The 17276-nt window shown below is 44.1% G+C and overlaps 1 protein-coding gene across 1 annotated transcript; it reads right to left on the reverse strand.

The window, feature by feature from the left end:
* Positions 1 to 1388: 1388 nt before the first annotated feature.
* On the reverse strand, positions 1389 to 16275 carry rec8b (REC8 meiotic recombination protein b). The gene is made up of 18 exons (XM_069151489.1): positions 16220 to 16275; positions 16006 to 16074; positions 15498 to 15640; positions 14445 to 14520; positions 13809 to 13926; positions 12209 to 12269; positions 11455 to 11519; positions 10132 to 10213; positions 9428 to 9491; positions 8919 to 9111; positions 8319 to 8456; positions 7834 to 7909; positions 7057 to 7247; positions 6821 to 6860; positions 6588 to 6663; positions 6334 to 6435; positions 2056 to 2162; positions 1389 to 1878 (listed from the first exon to the last, which is right to left on the reverse strand). Exons 1-18 carry the CDS (start codon positions 16273 to 16275, stop codon positions 1787 to 1789), a joined length of 1749 nt encoding a protein of 582 aa, XP_069007590.1. The 3' UTR covers positions 1389 to 1786.
* Between the last annotated feature and the right edge of the window lie 1001 nt (positions 16276 to 17276).

Raw genomic sequence — 17276 nt, forward strand, 5'->3', positions numbered from 1 at the left:
TTTTTCTCCACACGAAATGTTGGACAGTGAAGCTTTCTGAAAGGAGACCTGTGACGGGAGAGTTTACGTCATCACAAATTGACCAAGTCCAAACATCTTGTTCAAATTGCACAGCTGCTGAATGCCGGCCGGGTGCGTTTGTACACCGATGTTTTGTTATTGCTCTTACGCCTGCTTTTTAATTTAATACATATGAGGGAATCTGAATTTATCCAGCATTTATCCAGGGACCTCGAGCTTCTTTGTTTTGTTTGCTTGTGTTATATTTTGACCACGTGCCTGGTACTGCGGTAATGGAATTTCCTCTGGCCTCCGTAACCAGCCGGTGACCCGCTCTCCCGACACTCGGCCTTGTATGTAAACACACTGAAGTCCCGCTTACATTTTGTCCTGCAGTCGCAGCAAGCAGCTCCGCAGGGAACCTCCACTGCCCATGGAAGTGGTGACTAACTACGAAACTGTGTTTGTGTTTGTACACACTAGGGGAAAAAAAAAAGAGTAGCCGATGAGCTGTTTTTGTATTAAAACATGACGTGCCCGTGGAAAGGACGTTTCCTGGCTCGGCAGCGCAGCCTGAATGTATCACGAGTAGTTTCAACAAAGTTCCCGTTCCAGTGTGCTGATGTGAAAGTAGGATTTGTGCTCTGTGACTGCAGCGATGACCTCGGATCAGGCCTCAGTCACAGGGAGGTGCCACATGGATATGGTCTCACTGTGATGTACACGCACACGCACACACACACACACACACACACACACACACACACACGCAGAGTGCATTTAACAAGCAAACACTTCAATTGTGTGGAGTTACTGATGCATGAAGTCAGACAGGAGTTTTCTGCCTATGAGGCACAATCTGTTCCTGTTGGAGGCCGGAAGATCAACCAGATCTACTTTACAGTCACAAGTCACTGATTACTGCTGTATACATTTTTTATATATATACTATATAGTGTGTATATATCTATGTATATATACATATATATATACATATATATGTATATACATATATGTATATATACATATATATGTATATGTGTGTATATATATATGTGTGTGTGTGTGTGTGTATATATATTCTTCTACACTGAGCAGAACATTTTGTACCAACTGATTCGTGGGCAGATTTGTTTCTCTGAAGTATTTCAGTCCAGAGCGTGTTGTTATCATCTAAGCGATCAATTTCGTTGAGAAAGCCGTGTACACTTCTGTTCTTCAGATGAGGGTTTAGTTTAGAGACTGTGACTATATACTTACTTCACATACCTACGTAAGGTTCTGACAAAACAAAAACAAAAAAACATCTCTGAGGCCTGAATAGAATTTGAGTTTGGAAAAATAACTCAAGACCATGTTCCACTGAGTAAATATTATTTTATTAAAACTTGTAAGTACTTAAAAAGAGGAATATTACCAAAGCAGATAAAAAAAACGGTATAAAAAGCATTTAAAATCATTTAAAAGGATAAAAATTCATGAAGATCCAAAGTTGGTTCGGACCTCATTAACAGCATCTCAAACACTCTGAGGGGGGAAATGTTCAAAAATACAATCGTACAAACAAATTAGAACCAGATCAAAAATCTTTGAAACATTCTTAAAAATACAAAGTGAAAAGCCAATTTGTTGACTAGATATGCATAAAAACATTGAACAATAATAATTGATGTGTTAATGATAAAAAGCGGATGGGATCAATTCATTATCCTTCCAGAACGTGGATTAAAAACAGGATTAAAGAAAGTGAGCCCGCTAACGAACTGCAGGAGAAGGTTTTGAGTCCTCAGGCAGCCGTCCTGAGAGCTGCAGCGTTGATGCTGATGTCACCGTACGGTTCAGTCTGACGTACCGTCACCTGTCCAGCAGCCAGCAGCTCTGAGGAAGGAAGTGGGAACAGATTAACAGCGGCGACCACAGCCGGGGACGCCTCGGCCGAGTTAAACGAGATCAACCCGACCGGTTCGGCCGTCCCCCCCCCCCCCCGCTCCCCCTCAATCCCCGAGATCTCGGTCACATGACATCATGAACACGGGAAGGTTTGGATTTCCTCACCCAGCAGTTTGTGGAGCGCGTGAGCTGCGGTGAAGCGGTCGGCGTCTGCGGGCAGCAAAGAGTCGAAGGAGACTTCACCAAACCTCTGCAGGCTGGAGACGATCCAACTGGAAGGGACAAGCGGTGTGTGAGCAGGGTCTGGTGGGATTCAACCGACGAGCTCTTCGGAGGCCTGATGTCCACAGATGTCCGGTGCTTAGGTCAGTCACGGCCTCACACGAGACCGCTTTCGTGCTCGGAAGTTGTGCGCGCGTCTCCGTGTCTCTGTCTCGGGTTCGTCCCTCCGGTCTGTGGGTCGCTCTCTATTTTCAATTTCAAAGCAGGTGTCCGGCAGCTTTGGAAAGTGGGTCGACCTGCGATGCTCGAGGCAACAAGTGTGTCGGCGGTCTTAAACATCACCAGCGGGTTCAACAATGAACATCTGTGCGTGTACGTCGGGGCTTCACGCACGGCTTTCTATATACGTACACTACACTGTAAACACGCAGGTGACGGCGGAAGTGTTGTGCAGAAGACGGACTTTGCGGCGTCGAGGAAGAAAAGGACAAATGTCTCCACGTCGGTCTCGTGTCAGCTGTGGAGTCTCTGAACAGAACACTAGAAGTTGAATGTCAGAAGTCTGCAGGAGCTTGTGTGCAGAGTAAAATGTCATCAGACTGAATCTGGAGATCTGAACACAAGGAACTATTAGTGCCATGAAGTGTGCGGACGTTTGCAGTCAGTAAAGAGTCGAGGAATCAAACTCAGGACTCACAATGGACCGAAGGCTGAAAGAAAATGTTCCCAGTGTTGTTTTACTAACGTTTACCAGTTCTACTGTTCTACAGTTCTAATGTTCTACTGTTCTAATGTTCTACAGTTCTAATGTTCTACTGTTCTACAGTTCTAATGTTCTACCAGTCTGTTGTGGCCAGTGCATTGTACTTCACTGTGGTCTGCTGGGGGAGAGAGGGAGAGGGAGGGAGCAGCGTTGGAGCCGGAGACACCAACAGACTTAAATAAACTGGTTAAGAAGGCCGGCTCCATCATCGGCTACAAACTGGACAGCCTGGAAAAGGTGGTGGAGAGGAGGACGCTGAACAAACTATTATCCATATTGGATAATCCTGACCACCCTCTCCACCACCTGCTGCAGGGACAGCGGAGCACTTTCTCCAAAAGACTCCTCCAGCTCCGCTGTCTCAAGGACAGATACAGGAGATCATTCCTGCCGACCGCAATAAGACTGTACAATAACTCACCTCTGGCAAAATCCATCACACAACAAAAACACTGTTGACTGTGTTTCTTGGTTTGTTTGTATATAATATATATAGATATATACTGTACTGTATATACTGTGCATTTTATATTTTTTACTGCTATTTACTGCTATTTTATTGCTTTTCTATTATTCTATTCTATTCTATTCTTTTATTCTATTATTTCTATTATGATCTTATTGCTTCTGTATGCTGCTGTAGCGAAAAAAATTCCCCTCGGGGATTAATAAAGTAAATACCTACTTACCTTTACATGAAGGTGTGAAGTTTCTTATTATGGAGAAAATCTTCATCTGCAGTGTGTGTGTGTGTGTGTGTGTGAGAGAGAGAGTGTGTGTGTGTGTGTGAGAGAGTGTGTGTGTGTGTGTGTGAGAGAGTGTGTGTGAGAGAGAGAGAGTGTGTGTGTGTGAGAGAGAGTGTGTGTGTGTGTGAGAGAGAGAGAGTGTGTGTGTGTGTGTGTGTGTGTGTGTGTGTTTTGTCTGTTTTTTGGTAGCTGGAATTGTATTTGATTGGATTCTTGTTTTCACTCAAGTAACTGAGACAAAGAGAACAAGTTTAGAGTTAAACTGCTGGTCTTTTATTTATTATTTATTTATTTAGTATTACCGTATTTTTCGGACTACAAAGCGCACTTAAAATCCTTAAATTTTCTCAAAAATTGACAGTGCGCCTTATGTATGGTTACTTGTTGTGCTTATTGATCGATGTTATGTGGTACAATGCGCTCAAAAATCTGTCGAAACGTGTAAGTACGACTTTGGTAAACAAGGAAGCCGCTCAGCTCAATGGATATTCGGAGCATCACCACCTGATCGGCCGTAACATGAATGTAATGTCAAAACTAAAAGTGCATTCATGTGAGGAGTACGCGTTAGCCACAATAAACCAATCAGAGAACAGTATTTAGTCTCCTTACCCCCTCCACTTTTTATGCGTAGTACTTACTGTGCTTCAACATTATATTACGGTACATTTGTGTGTACGTAAAAGGACTCCAAAAATGGCACCTGTTAAGAGGCATGCTTACTAAGCGGGTTTCAAACTCCGAGCAATGAGCTCCGCTAAGTGAGTGTATTTTCCTGTACCGGTATTTGTTGTTACAACCGAGTTGAATAAAGTTTGATTTACCGGACTGTGTTGTTTTGCTTCATGCGCCTTATAATGCACGTTAATTCACAGTGCGCCTTATAGTCCGAAAAATACGGTATTATTTTTTTATTACAATTCTATTTCTACCGTTTGAGGTAAAAAGACCAGTTTGTGACAAGATTTAGAGATTATGTAAAAGTTTTCTTTGTTTAGAAATCAGTGGTGATTCTCTAGTGCTGCTCCTTTGTGACACCTGGTGACGGGATGTCTAGCGAGCTGGGGGGAGGGGGGTGGGGGAGAGGAGAGATGGGTGGGGGTGGGGGAGGAGGAGGAGGAGAGATGGGTGGTGGGGGAGGGGGAGAGGAGAGATGGGTGGTGGGGGGGAGGAGGAGGAGGAGGAGGAGAGGAGAGATGGGTGGTGGGGGGGAGGAGGAGTGGGAGAGGAGAGATGGGGGGGGGGGGGGGGAGGAGGAGGAGGAGGAGGAGAGGAGAGATGGGTGGTGGGGGGGAGGAGGAGTGGGAGAGGAGAGATGGGGGGGGGGGGGGTGAAAGTGTCCAAAGCTTCAGGGTCTGTGAGGGCCCATTTTATGTCTGGGAGGACAAAGACAAAGAGAAAGGAGCCTTTTGTTGGGAGTTTCTGGGAACACCCAGTGTAATGGCTGCTGTCTGAATGTGAGTGTAACTATTCATAGATGGTACTTCTCCCCCTCCCCCCCCCCCCCCCCTCCTCCTCCCGCCAGACTGCTGTCTGGTGTGATCAAAGTGGGACAGATAAGAGGAAAGGTTACTAGTTCACACCAATACAGTAACCTTTACAAGAGGGAGGGGGAGGGAGGGGAGGAGGTACAGCTTTACTCCCCCCCCCCCCCCAAATGGAGTTTTTCTCTTGGCCCAAGTCCACTTCCTGACTCACTGTCTTTTGACTTTCATGCTGTGACAGTTTACAATTAAATTGTTAATTTAAATAATTGAATAATTTAAATAATAATTTAAATTGTTAAATTGAATTGTTTTGCAATTAAACATTGTTGTTCTCTAGGTACTTCGGGAGATTTCTTGGACTAGTTAGATGTCCTCCTGTCAAACTTCCCAGTAAATGGTCCTCCACTTGTCCTTCTTGGTGACTTTAACATCCAGACTGAGAAGTCACCTGACCTTGTGCTCTTCCTGTCTTCCTGTGCTCTCTCTCTCTCTCTCTCTCTCTCTCTCAGTCCTTCCCCTCCTCCTCACAAAGCCTTTAACCACCTGGACTATATTTCACCAGAAACTGCTCCACATCTAACCTCACTGTAACTCCACTTCTTTATCTCTTACTCTCTCAAACCTACAACCTGACCACATCAACAGACTCTGGACATGTCCGTCACAATATTTGCTCCTTCCAGCTCTGCCCTGTCAGGACAGCAGAAACTCTGTACATCTTCCGCCGCAAACTAAAAACACCTCTTCAGACTTTACCTTGAATAGGAGAACTTTAATAACACTTAAAATGACACTTACTGATAGAACTTTGTAGTTTGGCTTTCTTGAATAAATTGTATTTTCTTGATTCCTGTTGTTCTGGGTTTTGTAGCCTCATGTTTGAAATGCACTTATTGTAAGTCGAGTTTGGATAAAAGCATCAGCTAAATGAAATGTGTGTGTGTGTGTGTGTGTGTGTGTGTGTGTGTGTGTGTGTGTGTGTGTGTGTGTGTCACGCCTTGTTTTAGAAGAGGAAATAAAAGACATGGATGCACCTTGCTAGATTGTCTCCAAGCAAGAAGTGGGATGTTCTGAATCTGTTTCTTCATAAATATGTTTCTAAAACTTCAGTAGTGCAGTTGTAGCTCTAAATGATCTTTTACTTATCAATGTTTTCACAGGTTATTCATTGACTCACCACAGGCATTGTACGTATCATTGAGGATTAACAAGTGTGTTCACATACCTCAGCATGTCTCCGCTCCCTACGTCAGTCTGAGCCTCGGGCATCTCGATGTTCTCCTCGGCGATCGGCTCCATCGGCGGCTGGACTTCTTCATGCGGAGACCTACACACACACACACACACACATACACACACACACACACACACACACACACACACACACACACACACACACACACACACACACACACACACACAGAGTGATGTGCTTCTTATCCATCTAGCTGTCCGTCTGTACGTCCATCTGACACTCACCATCTGCCAACGGGTGTAATGGCATCGCTCACAGATCTGTCTTCTTTGGACATGTCGAGCATCACATCTAACACAGCTGTTTACACACACACACACACACACACACACACACACACACACACACACACACACACACACACACACACACACACAGTGAGCAGCAAGACCTTTGATGTAAATGCTGATCTGAAAATGAATATAATGTGTCTGAAGAGGAGGTGAAGACTTCTTACATGAGCCCTCTGCATGTTGCAGTCCTGACTCACTGGATGTCTGAGGGGGAGGAGGAGGAGGAGGGGGGGGGGGGTCATGAAACAGAAACAAGGTTTGTAATCTAATTTGTTTCACCACTGATCTGAACAGCTGACTAATGAACAACTCTTACGATTGAATATACTTTCACATGTATGCTCTTAAGATGGCATTAATGTTTATGAACTGCCGGTTCTGGACCTTTAAACACACCGACCTCCTTCATGCACGACTGCCTCCTCTTCCTCTCCGTCCTCAGTATTTCTCTGTCCTGCTCTGACTCCCTTTTCGACTCTTCCTCCTCCTTCTCCTCCTCCTCCTCTCCTCTCTGATTTCCATCATGTCCTGGTAGGACCGTGAGTGTGGCCTGCTGTTTCCATAGCAACTGGAGGCTGGCATGGAGGAGAGCTGTGGGCAGAATGGTTGCCACATTGGCAGGTTATGGTGGTTTTGTGTTTTCCTCACCAGAGCTGATGATTGGCTGCTGCAAAGTACGCTGATCAATACTCATGAAAAAGTTTCAGAGTATGATCCTGATCAGAAAAAGCTGCACGAAGTTCATGATGACTTTGACAGGTTGCAGATTTGAGTTTAAGGAACAGGCACTGTTTTCTTAAGATGTTTATTTATCAGGTTCTTTGCCCTGAAGTTTGCACATCTGCACCAGATGTCCATCTTTCAAAATCTGAGCAATTAAAGTAATTCAGAGGAAAACTCTCAAAGTTATTCATAGTCAAATCAATTCTTCTACTTCTAATGGCTACTAATCCTGTTTTGGTTATTTGCTTCGACTGTCAGTGATTCAAAGGGTGGATGTTATTAACGACGGCCCTGATCACTATTTATTTACTGTCGGGTTTTTTTTGTTTTTTTTAATGCATTTGTTGATTAGTGTTCTCCATGTTTTTCCTCTTGTCTGACTGGGATTTCATTATTCCTGAAACACTTGTTTACGTTGGTGTTTGAGCAGGTTGAGGTGAAGTGCAGCGCTTACGTCCACAGGGGGCGCTGAAGAGCTGAGCCGGGGTCGCGTGCTTGGTCACCGACGAGAAGTCCAGCAGCACCTCGGACTGACGGAAAGGATGAGACAGATTACTTTGGAGGTTTTACTCTCTGAGATTACAGAGTGCGCAGAGAGAGAGAAAGAGACGAGGGAACGAATCCCGGCATCTCAGAAGACTTTAATAAAGTAAGAGAAACGGGGAGGAAATAAAATCGATGTTGCAGCGGGCTCAGAGAGGAGGAAGAGAGCTGGAGTTTAATTAACCGACACCCTGGTGAATAAGACTTTGATTACAGACCGGCGGAGACTGAAAATCCATTCGGTCAGCGAACCGTTGATCGAGGCTCGCTGGACGAAGCGTGTTTTCCTCCACGAGACAACCGGCTGCTCTTAAAGCGCTCGTGTGTTCTGATTCAGTGTATTCGGACCGATCTTTAAACGTTGCCGTCTCGTGACATCGTCTCGTGTTTACATACCAGGTCCAGCGTCTCGGCCCGCGGCGTCCCGATCTGCTCCTTCATGGCTCGGTCGGAGATCTGGACCTCCGGGTCCGCGAACACCAGCTGACGCCTGCGTCCTCCGGCGCGCCGCCTGGCAGGAGGAACCGCCGCCACCTGACGGCTCGGCGAGAAACACACAACTCTTGACGTTCACACGTGACGACGACGACGACATCACAACACCGGGAAACACGACTCCCGGGGGTTGCCACAGCGACACCGGCTCTGCACGACGCCTTTCTATAACGGAACCGGCTGCTCGTGTGTCACTTGGTTTTGACTGATTGTGAATTGAAGCCTCTGACAGCCGTCACAAAAGCGAACGCTTCGTCGCAGCGTTGCCTGCGTGTCAGAGTTGGACAAAGTGAATGTGTTAAAGGTTTGTTTTCACCATTTAGGCAACTGCAGAACATCAAATGTTTACTTCATAAACTAATGACAGGGTGTCTCCAAAACCTGTTCACAGGTGTGTGTTAAATATTTGTTTTGATTAGCGTCACAAAATATTTGCTCACAACAAAACTTCACATCTGTTGACAATTCACTCGTGAGTAACCAGCGTCACCCATGTCTCACCTCCTCACAGGGACTTCCTGTCACTCCGTCTCTCACTTTCCCGCGTGCCTCGGACGGTGGGGTTGGCATGGCAACATGCGGCGGGGTCATCTCCCGGGCAACGGCGTCCAGAGGAACGGCGAAGGGCTGACCGGTCTCCTCGTCCAGCAGCCACACACTGTCCCGCTCTGCTCCCAACATTGTCTCCTTCAGCCTGGGGACGGGGACGCACACACACACACACACACACACACACACACACACACACACACACACACACACACACACACACACACACACACACACACACACACACACTCTTTATCTCTCGTGACAGATTGCTGTCACCGCTCTGAGATACAAATATTGACTCACTGGTGATTCACATGTTTTTAGTGTTTCCAGAAAGCGTTGATTCTCTCGTCCGTGTCTTTTCCAGACTCACGAACAACTAATGACGGCAGACGGCTGCTTCTTGGCGCCCTGATGCTGCTCAGATTGTCAGTTTAAAGCTCGGAGTAAAGACTCACTGGTCAATCGAGGACACGAGTCCCTCAAGGTCCCGGGTCCTCTCCGCGTGCCGCTCCTCCTCCTCTGTTTAACCCACACAAGCACACAACTCAGAAACAACGACGTGGACAAAATAAACACCCAAACAAAGGATGCTGGAGGGAGCAAAATGAACTCATCTGTAAAAAGCTCATTAAGGAATTAAATGACTGTCATTATTCAAGAAGCAGGATGTCCTCATTGTCACCAGCCTTTAAACAAATTGCTCTACTTTCTTACTGTTTTTTTTTTTTTTTAATGCAGGAAACTTGAGAGTGAAAACAAACTTTATCCACCTGAACACAAGCGACTGTCTGAATCCAAGTGGTGAAATCTTTCTTAGTCTTCGTTGGAGCTCGACAGACTCAAAATCCGGCCTCTCTATTCTCCTCTGAGATCAAACCGCTTACAGAAAATAAAGCTTTTCTTTCTGCCAGTGAAATCATTCACAGGCTCAGGATTGCTTTTTTTTTTTTCTCTCTCTTTCTCAATTACAGCAGCGGCACAGAGAGTTGCCTGGTCGGCCCGTCGGAGAGGAACACCCTGTGGGGAGGAACGACTCAGCAAATCACACTTCTCACGATGACCTCCGGCGTGACGTCGGACTGAAACGACTCAAAACACTTATGTGTAAGTGAATTTATTGTCACACGGGACGATCGGAGTTCATGACGGAAACACACACCTCTACGGAACTGGTCCTCTTGATCCATCAACAAGTCGATCTCTCTGTCTGTGACTTCAGGAAGCTCCTCTCCCTCAAAACACTTGACAGGAGAAGGAGGACAATCAGAGAAAGACAGAGTCCGCATGAGGACCGCATTAGAGAATGAAGAGCTTCTGATAAAACATAGACAGACAGACAAGAGTGACGTTTGGTGAGTTTTGTGTCCACGGTGATAAAAAACAAATAAATAAATAACTCGAAGTGATTTAAAAACTAAAATACAGCAACAACAAACTGGAAGTAGAGATGTCACTAGATTTTTGCCTGTAAAGCAAAAATAAACCCAATGGACAGACGGGCGGAGGAGGACGACAAAAATGTCTTATCAACAAGCCGGGAATGCAGACTGATGTAATTAAGTCCGATCTTATCAAGCCGGGACGGACTTCAGGAGGAACGTTATCAGTCGGAGTGACAAAGAGGAGGCTGATCCTGTGACACTCAGCTGCACTTTCCACTAAAAGATAATAACTGAGAGGTGAATTCAGGAGAATTGATTATTTTATATCCACATTCCTCTGCACCAGTGATTCCCAAACTATGGTGCACGTACCACTGGGGGGACGTGAGCCTCCACCTGAACGGTCTAACAATTGTCATTTCATTACAGACTACAGTTGTTACACGTCACATTACAATGATATAAAAATCGGTGGTTAATCATCTTAGGGAATAAATGTGTCTGCGCTAAATAGCACAGTGCTAACGTTAGCGTGTCACAGTAGGATTTGGACTCCTCAGATGTTTCGATTTTAGCAGCGGACCGAGTGCAAATTTGGAAACGGCTCAGGAGTCGGCCGTGGCCTGAAAAGGTTCGGGAGCATCAGCCCATTAACTTCATGCATCACACCCCATTTAGAAAATGAATGGATCCCTATAAATACCTGACCTTGACTGAACACTGAAAAACAGATGGGGCCCACAAATCTCACCTAAACCAACCTACACATCTTTATCGCACACACACACACACACACACACGCACACACGCACACACACACACACACACGCACACACACACACACACACACACACACACACACACACACACAGAGGACGACAGATAACATGTCGCGTCTGTACGGCTTCTTCCTCATCACGTGGCGTGAGGCAAAGCCGAGAGGAAAGCGAGCGTCTAAAATGTGACATCGATGTTAAGTGGACATGTTGTGGACACACGGTCCACATCCAGACGTGTCAACTGATTCACCGGGACGCCTGCTGCATCTAAAACTGATGACTGGGATGTTTCTTGTCGCTGTTGCCTGACGGAGAGTTTACCTCAGCAGCGGTGATGAACTGCTCCTTGTCTGTCAGCGTGATGGCAGCTGGAGGCGACCTGAAACCTGGTTCAGCACAGCAGGAGGAGTTAGGAGCTGAACACAAGGAGGGATGTGAGACTATGTGAGTCCGTGGTATTTATGTTGACGGGTTTACCGAGAAAATCAGCCAGAACAATGAGGTTTGGGCCGGAGCCAATCCAACATCCAACATGTGCAGATAAAATGAGATGAATTCACTGAAGCAGTGTTTATTCAACATATTCCTGAAACACACTGTACCACAATTTACATTTTGGCACAGTGCTGTTTAATCCAATTAACTGCCACATTTATAAAATCTCAAAATGTTCTTGATCACAAACATGCCAGAAATTGTTACTGCAACAAACACTGCAAATCCTCATCCGGCTGATCTGTGCTGTTATTTAAAATAGGTTTGTTTATCTGAAGTGTCACATAAACATACTAAGAAATTCCTTGATGATTAACACAGTTGTTGACGCTGTTAGATGATAAGCTGTGATGATATGAATATACACGATATGAAGGTGTAGCTGGAGGCTCGTAGGCTGAAACTGCAGCTCCTAGAAATGAGATGTGTTTGGACTCTTGAGACCATGAACACAAAATAATGACCATGTCCTTCAAAGTGTTTTGGAGCCTTTGAGATGGGACAACCTCATCAAGCCAATACACGTTCGGTTTTAAAATATGGACTAAAAAGACGTGTTTCAGATGTCAGAATATCTCACCCTGGTTGTTGTGGGGACCGGACACCAGGGAGTGCTGTGGACCCACCTCTTCAATCACAAACTGGAAAGAAACATCTCAAACATTATGAAACCAACAGAATACAGGCACGGATATATTTTCATGTCTTGGATGATCCCAGAGAAGAAAAGCGGGTGAGAACTGCCTGTTCATGACCAAAACGTGTTTAAACAGGAGCGTCGTGCTGTTCGAGACGCGTCCAAAAATAAAGAAAGACTCAACAGTCATGTGTTTTCCTTCTTCTGTGTACAAACGGGGTGAAGCTGCTCTGTCTCACGTACGTCTCGGTGGCGAGTCATACGGCCGGCCTGAAACATGACGTACTTCCTGTTGGGTAAAATATTGAATTTCTAATCTGAATCTAAACATACAACAGGTTCTGGTTTGCAGTGCCGTTTAAGGATCCTTGAACTTCCAGGTAGAGACCAGAGAAATATCTTCACATTATTGTCCCCATGTGGTGTTTGTCTCGTTCTCTGCATGAATAAAGCCACATGTGGTTTTTCCAACACGAAAAGATTAAAGAAGGACAAAATTCAGTCAGGTTTACAGCAGCCACAGCGAGGAAGTGATCTGCAGTGATTTACTCTGAGAACATCAAAGCACCGTAGGGAGGGATAGGACAGCGATGCTGTGGTGGGATGGGAGTGACCTACACTTGTGTGTCATAAAACAATGAGTCATTGTAGGTTTGTGATTTATGTTAAAACACATGTGGAGTGGTTGAAAAAAAAAACAACCCAGTATGATATTTTATTAGGCCACGCTGTGACTGTACAGCCTGAGTAATGGGAACACTGTACATCAACTTTAAAAAGGGGCGGTCCTTACTACATGTGTTATGTGGCAGCTGAAGGTGATCAGACTGACCGACTTGCTATGCCGGAATTTAATTCTTTGATCGAATGACAGCTGGTTTGGTTTTGGTTGCAAATGTGTGCATGAAAAAAGTTGAGGGGAAAAACTTTCATTCTGAAGTCTACAGAACTTCTGCTGCTCTGCTTTTACTTTGAAGAACATGCGTTTCCCATGATGCAGCGTGCCTGCAGTAATCATTAGCTGCACAAAAGGAACGTTGTCACATCAGCTTCAAGCATTTACCACCAGGATTAGATAAGACTGGCTTTTTATTTAACTAATGATGAATCTGCATAAATAAAATGTATTTTTTTTAAATGTATTTCATGTTCTTAACAGTGCATGAATTCATTGTGTAAAACTGCACTATTTTTGTTAAATCAATTTAAATAGCTCAAACATTTGTGTCGTGACTAATGAAAAGTGTGCGTCCTAAAGTGCAGACCGGCCGACAGCCACAACTTCACACGACTTGTGGTAAATAAAACGATTATTGTTGTGGCTGCTGCTGCTGCTGCTCCTGAGAAAAGTCGTCCACTCTGACGAGAGTCCGACTGATCCCGGATTTGGACACCGGAGTAGAAGAAAAGTCAGATATCATTCGATTATTTTTACGCCACACTACACCGACACACATTGGATTACGTCCTCTGTGTAGCTTGCCTGTCGTATTTCAGACACCAGCATGCAGTGTATGGATGTACCGGTGTACCACAGATGTACCTGGTGTATTTTATAGGGGCTGGGGAGTTGGTGTGCTTCCATGAGACCAAAGAAAGGGTCCTGAGCTCCTTCAGCCTCCTCCATCATGTACAGGCTGTCGGGAACATCCGCGGCCATCCTGACACAAAAAGAGAGGGCGTGATCCACGCCGCTGTTATTACTCAACATGTTAAATCATCCCACGCTGGTTCAGCACTGAACAGGCTCTTGTAAAACTATGCATATCTTAATGTGGACCGTTTGTTTAACGGATTTATAATTAAAAAAAAACAACACTTCAACAAGATTCAGGGAGAGAATATTTAGAGTGCAGAAGTGTGGAGAGATAAACTGCATCTGCAGACACGAGAGCTCGTTTCTGCTGTTCCATAATGTGGTTTATCAAACATTTACGAAACCATTCACATGAAAGCAGCTAAATTTTGTCCCGACACTCCTGCAGTAAAAAAACCAAAACACTTTTTTTTTTATTCCCCCCAAAACAATCTCCCTCATAAATATCCAACAGGAGCCTCTGAGCTTCCCTGAATTCACACAACCTCCTCACAGTTTAGCATTACATTTTAGATGACCCAAGAGATGAAACCCTGTTGTCCGCTGTGACTCATCAGCCCGTGTCTGTTTGTGTGTGCAGACCTGTCAGCTCCAGCCATGTCAATACGAATGCATGTTTTAGAGCGCAGCAGGCGGTCAATGGTTTGTTGAACCTCGTCTGGAAGACAGAAAGGGGGTTAAAACTTTTCACTCACGACTCTTTGATTTGCGGTATTTCCTGCAGGAACAGAAGCACGGATGTCACGCGCTGATAAATGCAATGAAGGTGACCATGTGACCTTTTTAACTCGAGGTAATGACGCGGACGAGGCATCCTCACACTTAAATGCTCCAAATCACCAGAAATCTCATTTACATGGCTGTAAAAGCGTTTCATGCGTTCGTGCTGGGTTTACTGAAATCCACTCTCACCTGGAAAAAGACATTTTATTTTTAAATGATCACATGAAGCTGAGAACAAACATTATGCCATGCTTATGAAATACAGTATAAACATCGTACCTACTCATAACTGGAAGTGACAGGTTCTATTTTATTCCACTGATGGATGAAAATAAATGAGCCACTGTAGACGATGGACGGTGGCTGCTTCCTGCTGCTCGTCCTGCATTGTGTTTCACTGTTTTCATCAACCGTGACAACAGCGTGATTGGGAATCCGTCCGGTGCGATATCGGCGTCGGGGTGTAATTTAAACGGGATGAATTGAGACGGTTGAGCTGCGTTTGATGATAACGTTTCCACCAGCTTCTAAATCACGCTGATCAGGGGTGAGTCGGGAGACGCACGTCGTCCCACAGACCGAGACGAAGGCCATTTGTTTGCCGTGTTTTGCGTAAAGAAAACGGCGTTTCTCCCCGTTTCACCTGGGCTTCACCTTGAAAAGCTGCTCGACAGGATGCTTTGGTCTCATATTCAGTTTTCTCGTTGAACTGAAACTCATTCTGCACACAGACTGTATTTACTGCTAATCCCATAAAATGTAAGTAAACTGCTGTAAAACTGTTCTCTATTTTTCTAACCCAACGTGCACTTCTCCCTGGTTTGTGGTCCAAAATTAGACGACAGCTGCAGCAAACTAAGGCGCGTGCATTCACTCCTCCCCTCATTTTATTTCCTCTTTCTTTTCTCTCACCGAGCAGGAAGCCACACTGCCTGTGGTAGACGACAACCACCCCGTACTGCAGCTGGGACGACAGGTAGAGAGAGAACCGCGGCCTGGGGAGGTTGGGTTGTGGCGGAGGGACTTGTGCAGTCACATAGTCCAAAATGTCCCAACTATTAACATGAAGCAAAAAGAGTTACAGAAATGTCTTCAACAAGTCACACTGGATCCCTAAAAATACTGCACATTACATTCAAACAGGATGTAACGCAGCACTACTTTACTCAGTAGTTATTTTAAAAGGTACTTTTTAACTCAAGAGGTGAACTTTTTTTTTTTTTTTACATCAAACTAGACCAACCTGAAATTAAAAAAAAAAAAAAGATTTAAGAAATATGTTGATAAAATGAGATATAAGTAGTTGATTGTTGAAAATTAAACAAACAAAAATCTTATATACAAACAAAACCAATTTTTAATCATTTATCCATCATGCTTCCAACAAATTGTCCCAGAGAAGCTAATAATGGAGTCTTACCAGGTTTGCTTGACATTGACTCTGAGAAGCTCTTTACGAGTGACCCGGATACCTTTAGTGGCTGCAAACCTGAAAAATAAAACATATTTAAAAAAAAAAAGTGTATAAATAGACCTCGGCTGGCTGGATTACTATTTATGTATTGTAACTAGCATTAGAAGCTAAGTTAACGAGCTGGTCTGCTATCTTAATAAGATAGCTTGTTTAAACTTACCAAATTGTGGAGAAACATCCAGAATGACGCTGGAGTACGTTTGGGTAGTAAAACATTTTATTTCTCTTTTTGTAGGTAAAAGCAGCGGTTTAAAAATGAGGTTTCTGGAGTAAAGTTAAAAGCTGAGTTCGTTTGAATTTGCGCCGCAGTTTTCCCGCGTCTCCCCACAGCCGACCAATCAGCTTGCGAGATACGTCGAACTGAAAATAAACACTCGTGTTGCATTCAAGTACCGCAGGAAAATATGAAATCTGAACTTTATTCGAGTATGAATGAAAACCGCAGGATTAATCGGATCATTTACAGAGCGGCAGTGGATGCGGGAGAATCAAAGTGTTGTGCAAGTAGGATTTTGAGTTACTTGCACTTCATTTTTATTTCACGCTGTTGTATAATTATACCGTTATATTGCTGAGTTAATATCCCTTTTTACTCTTTTAGATTCATTTTACAGCCTTGGCTACTGGTTAAAGACACAGACTTTACGTGTTGTGATTATATTATTATTTTACAAACTTACAACTATTTTTGAAATATATATCTGTCAAAATAGTCAATAACAAGAGAGACAGACTGTGACGATACAGATATGTTCAACACACGAATACTTTAGATGTAAAATGTTGATATGTAAAGTAACTAGTAACTAAATCTGTCAGATAAATGTAGTGAAGTACAAAGTACAATATTTCTCTGTGAAGTAGAGTGGAAGGATAAGTAGGTATGGTAGGTATTTACTTTATTAATCCCCGAGGGGACATTTTTTCGCTACAGCAGCATACAGAAGCAATAAGATAATAATAGAAATAATAGAATAAAATAAAATAATAGAATAGAATAGAATAATAGAAAATAGCAGAAAATGGAAGAAAATGCTCAAGTAGAAGTACATAAAAATGTTAATTGAGTAAATGTACTTAGTTGCTTTAAATCACTGGGTTTACGTTCATCTAGTTGAACATCAATTTTTAGGGACTTTGACTGTAACCGTTTCTATTTTTACTCATTTGAAAGTAAAGGAAAATGTGACGTCACCCCCCCCCCCCCTCCCTTGCGG

The sequence above is a fragment of the Embiotoca jacksoni genome, unplaced genomic scaffold (genome assembly GCF_022577435.1).
Source record: "Embiotoca jacksoni isolate LCO1_2020_lvr unplaced genomic scaffold, fEmbJac1.0.p SCAF_17, whole genome shotgun sequence".
Lineage (NCBI taxonomy): Eukaryota > Metazoa > Chordata > Actinopteri > Embiotocidae > Embiotoca > Embiotoca jacksoni.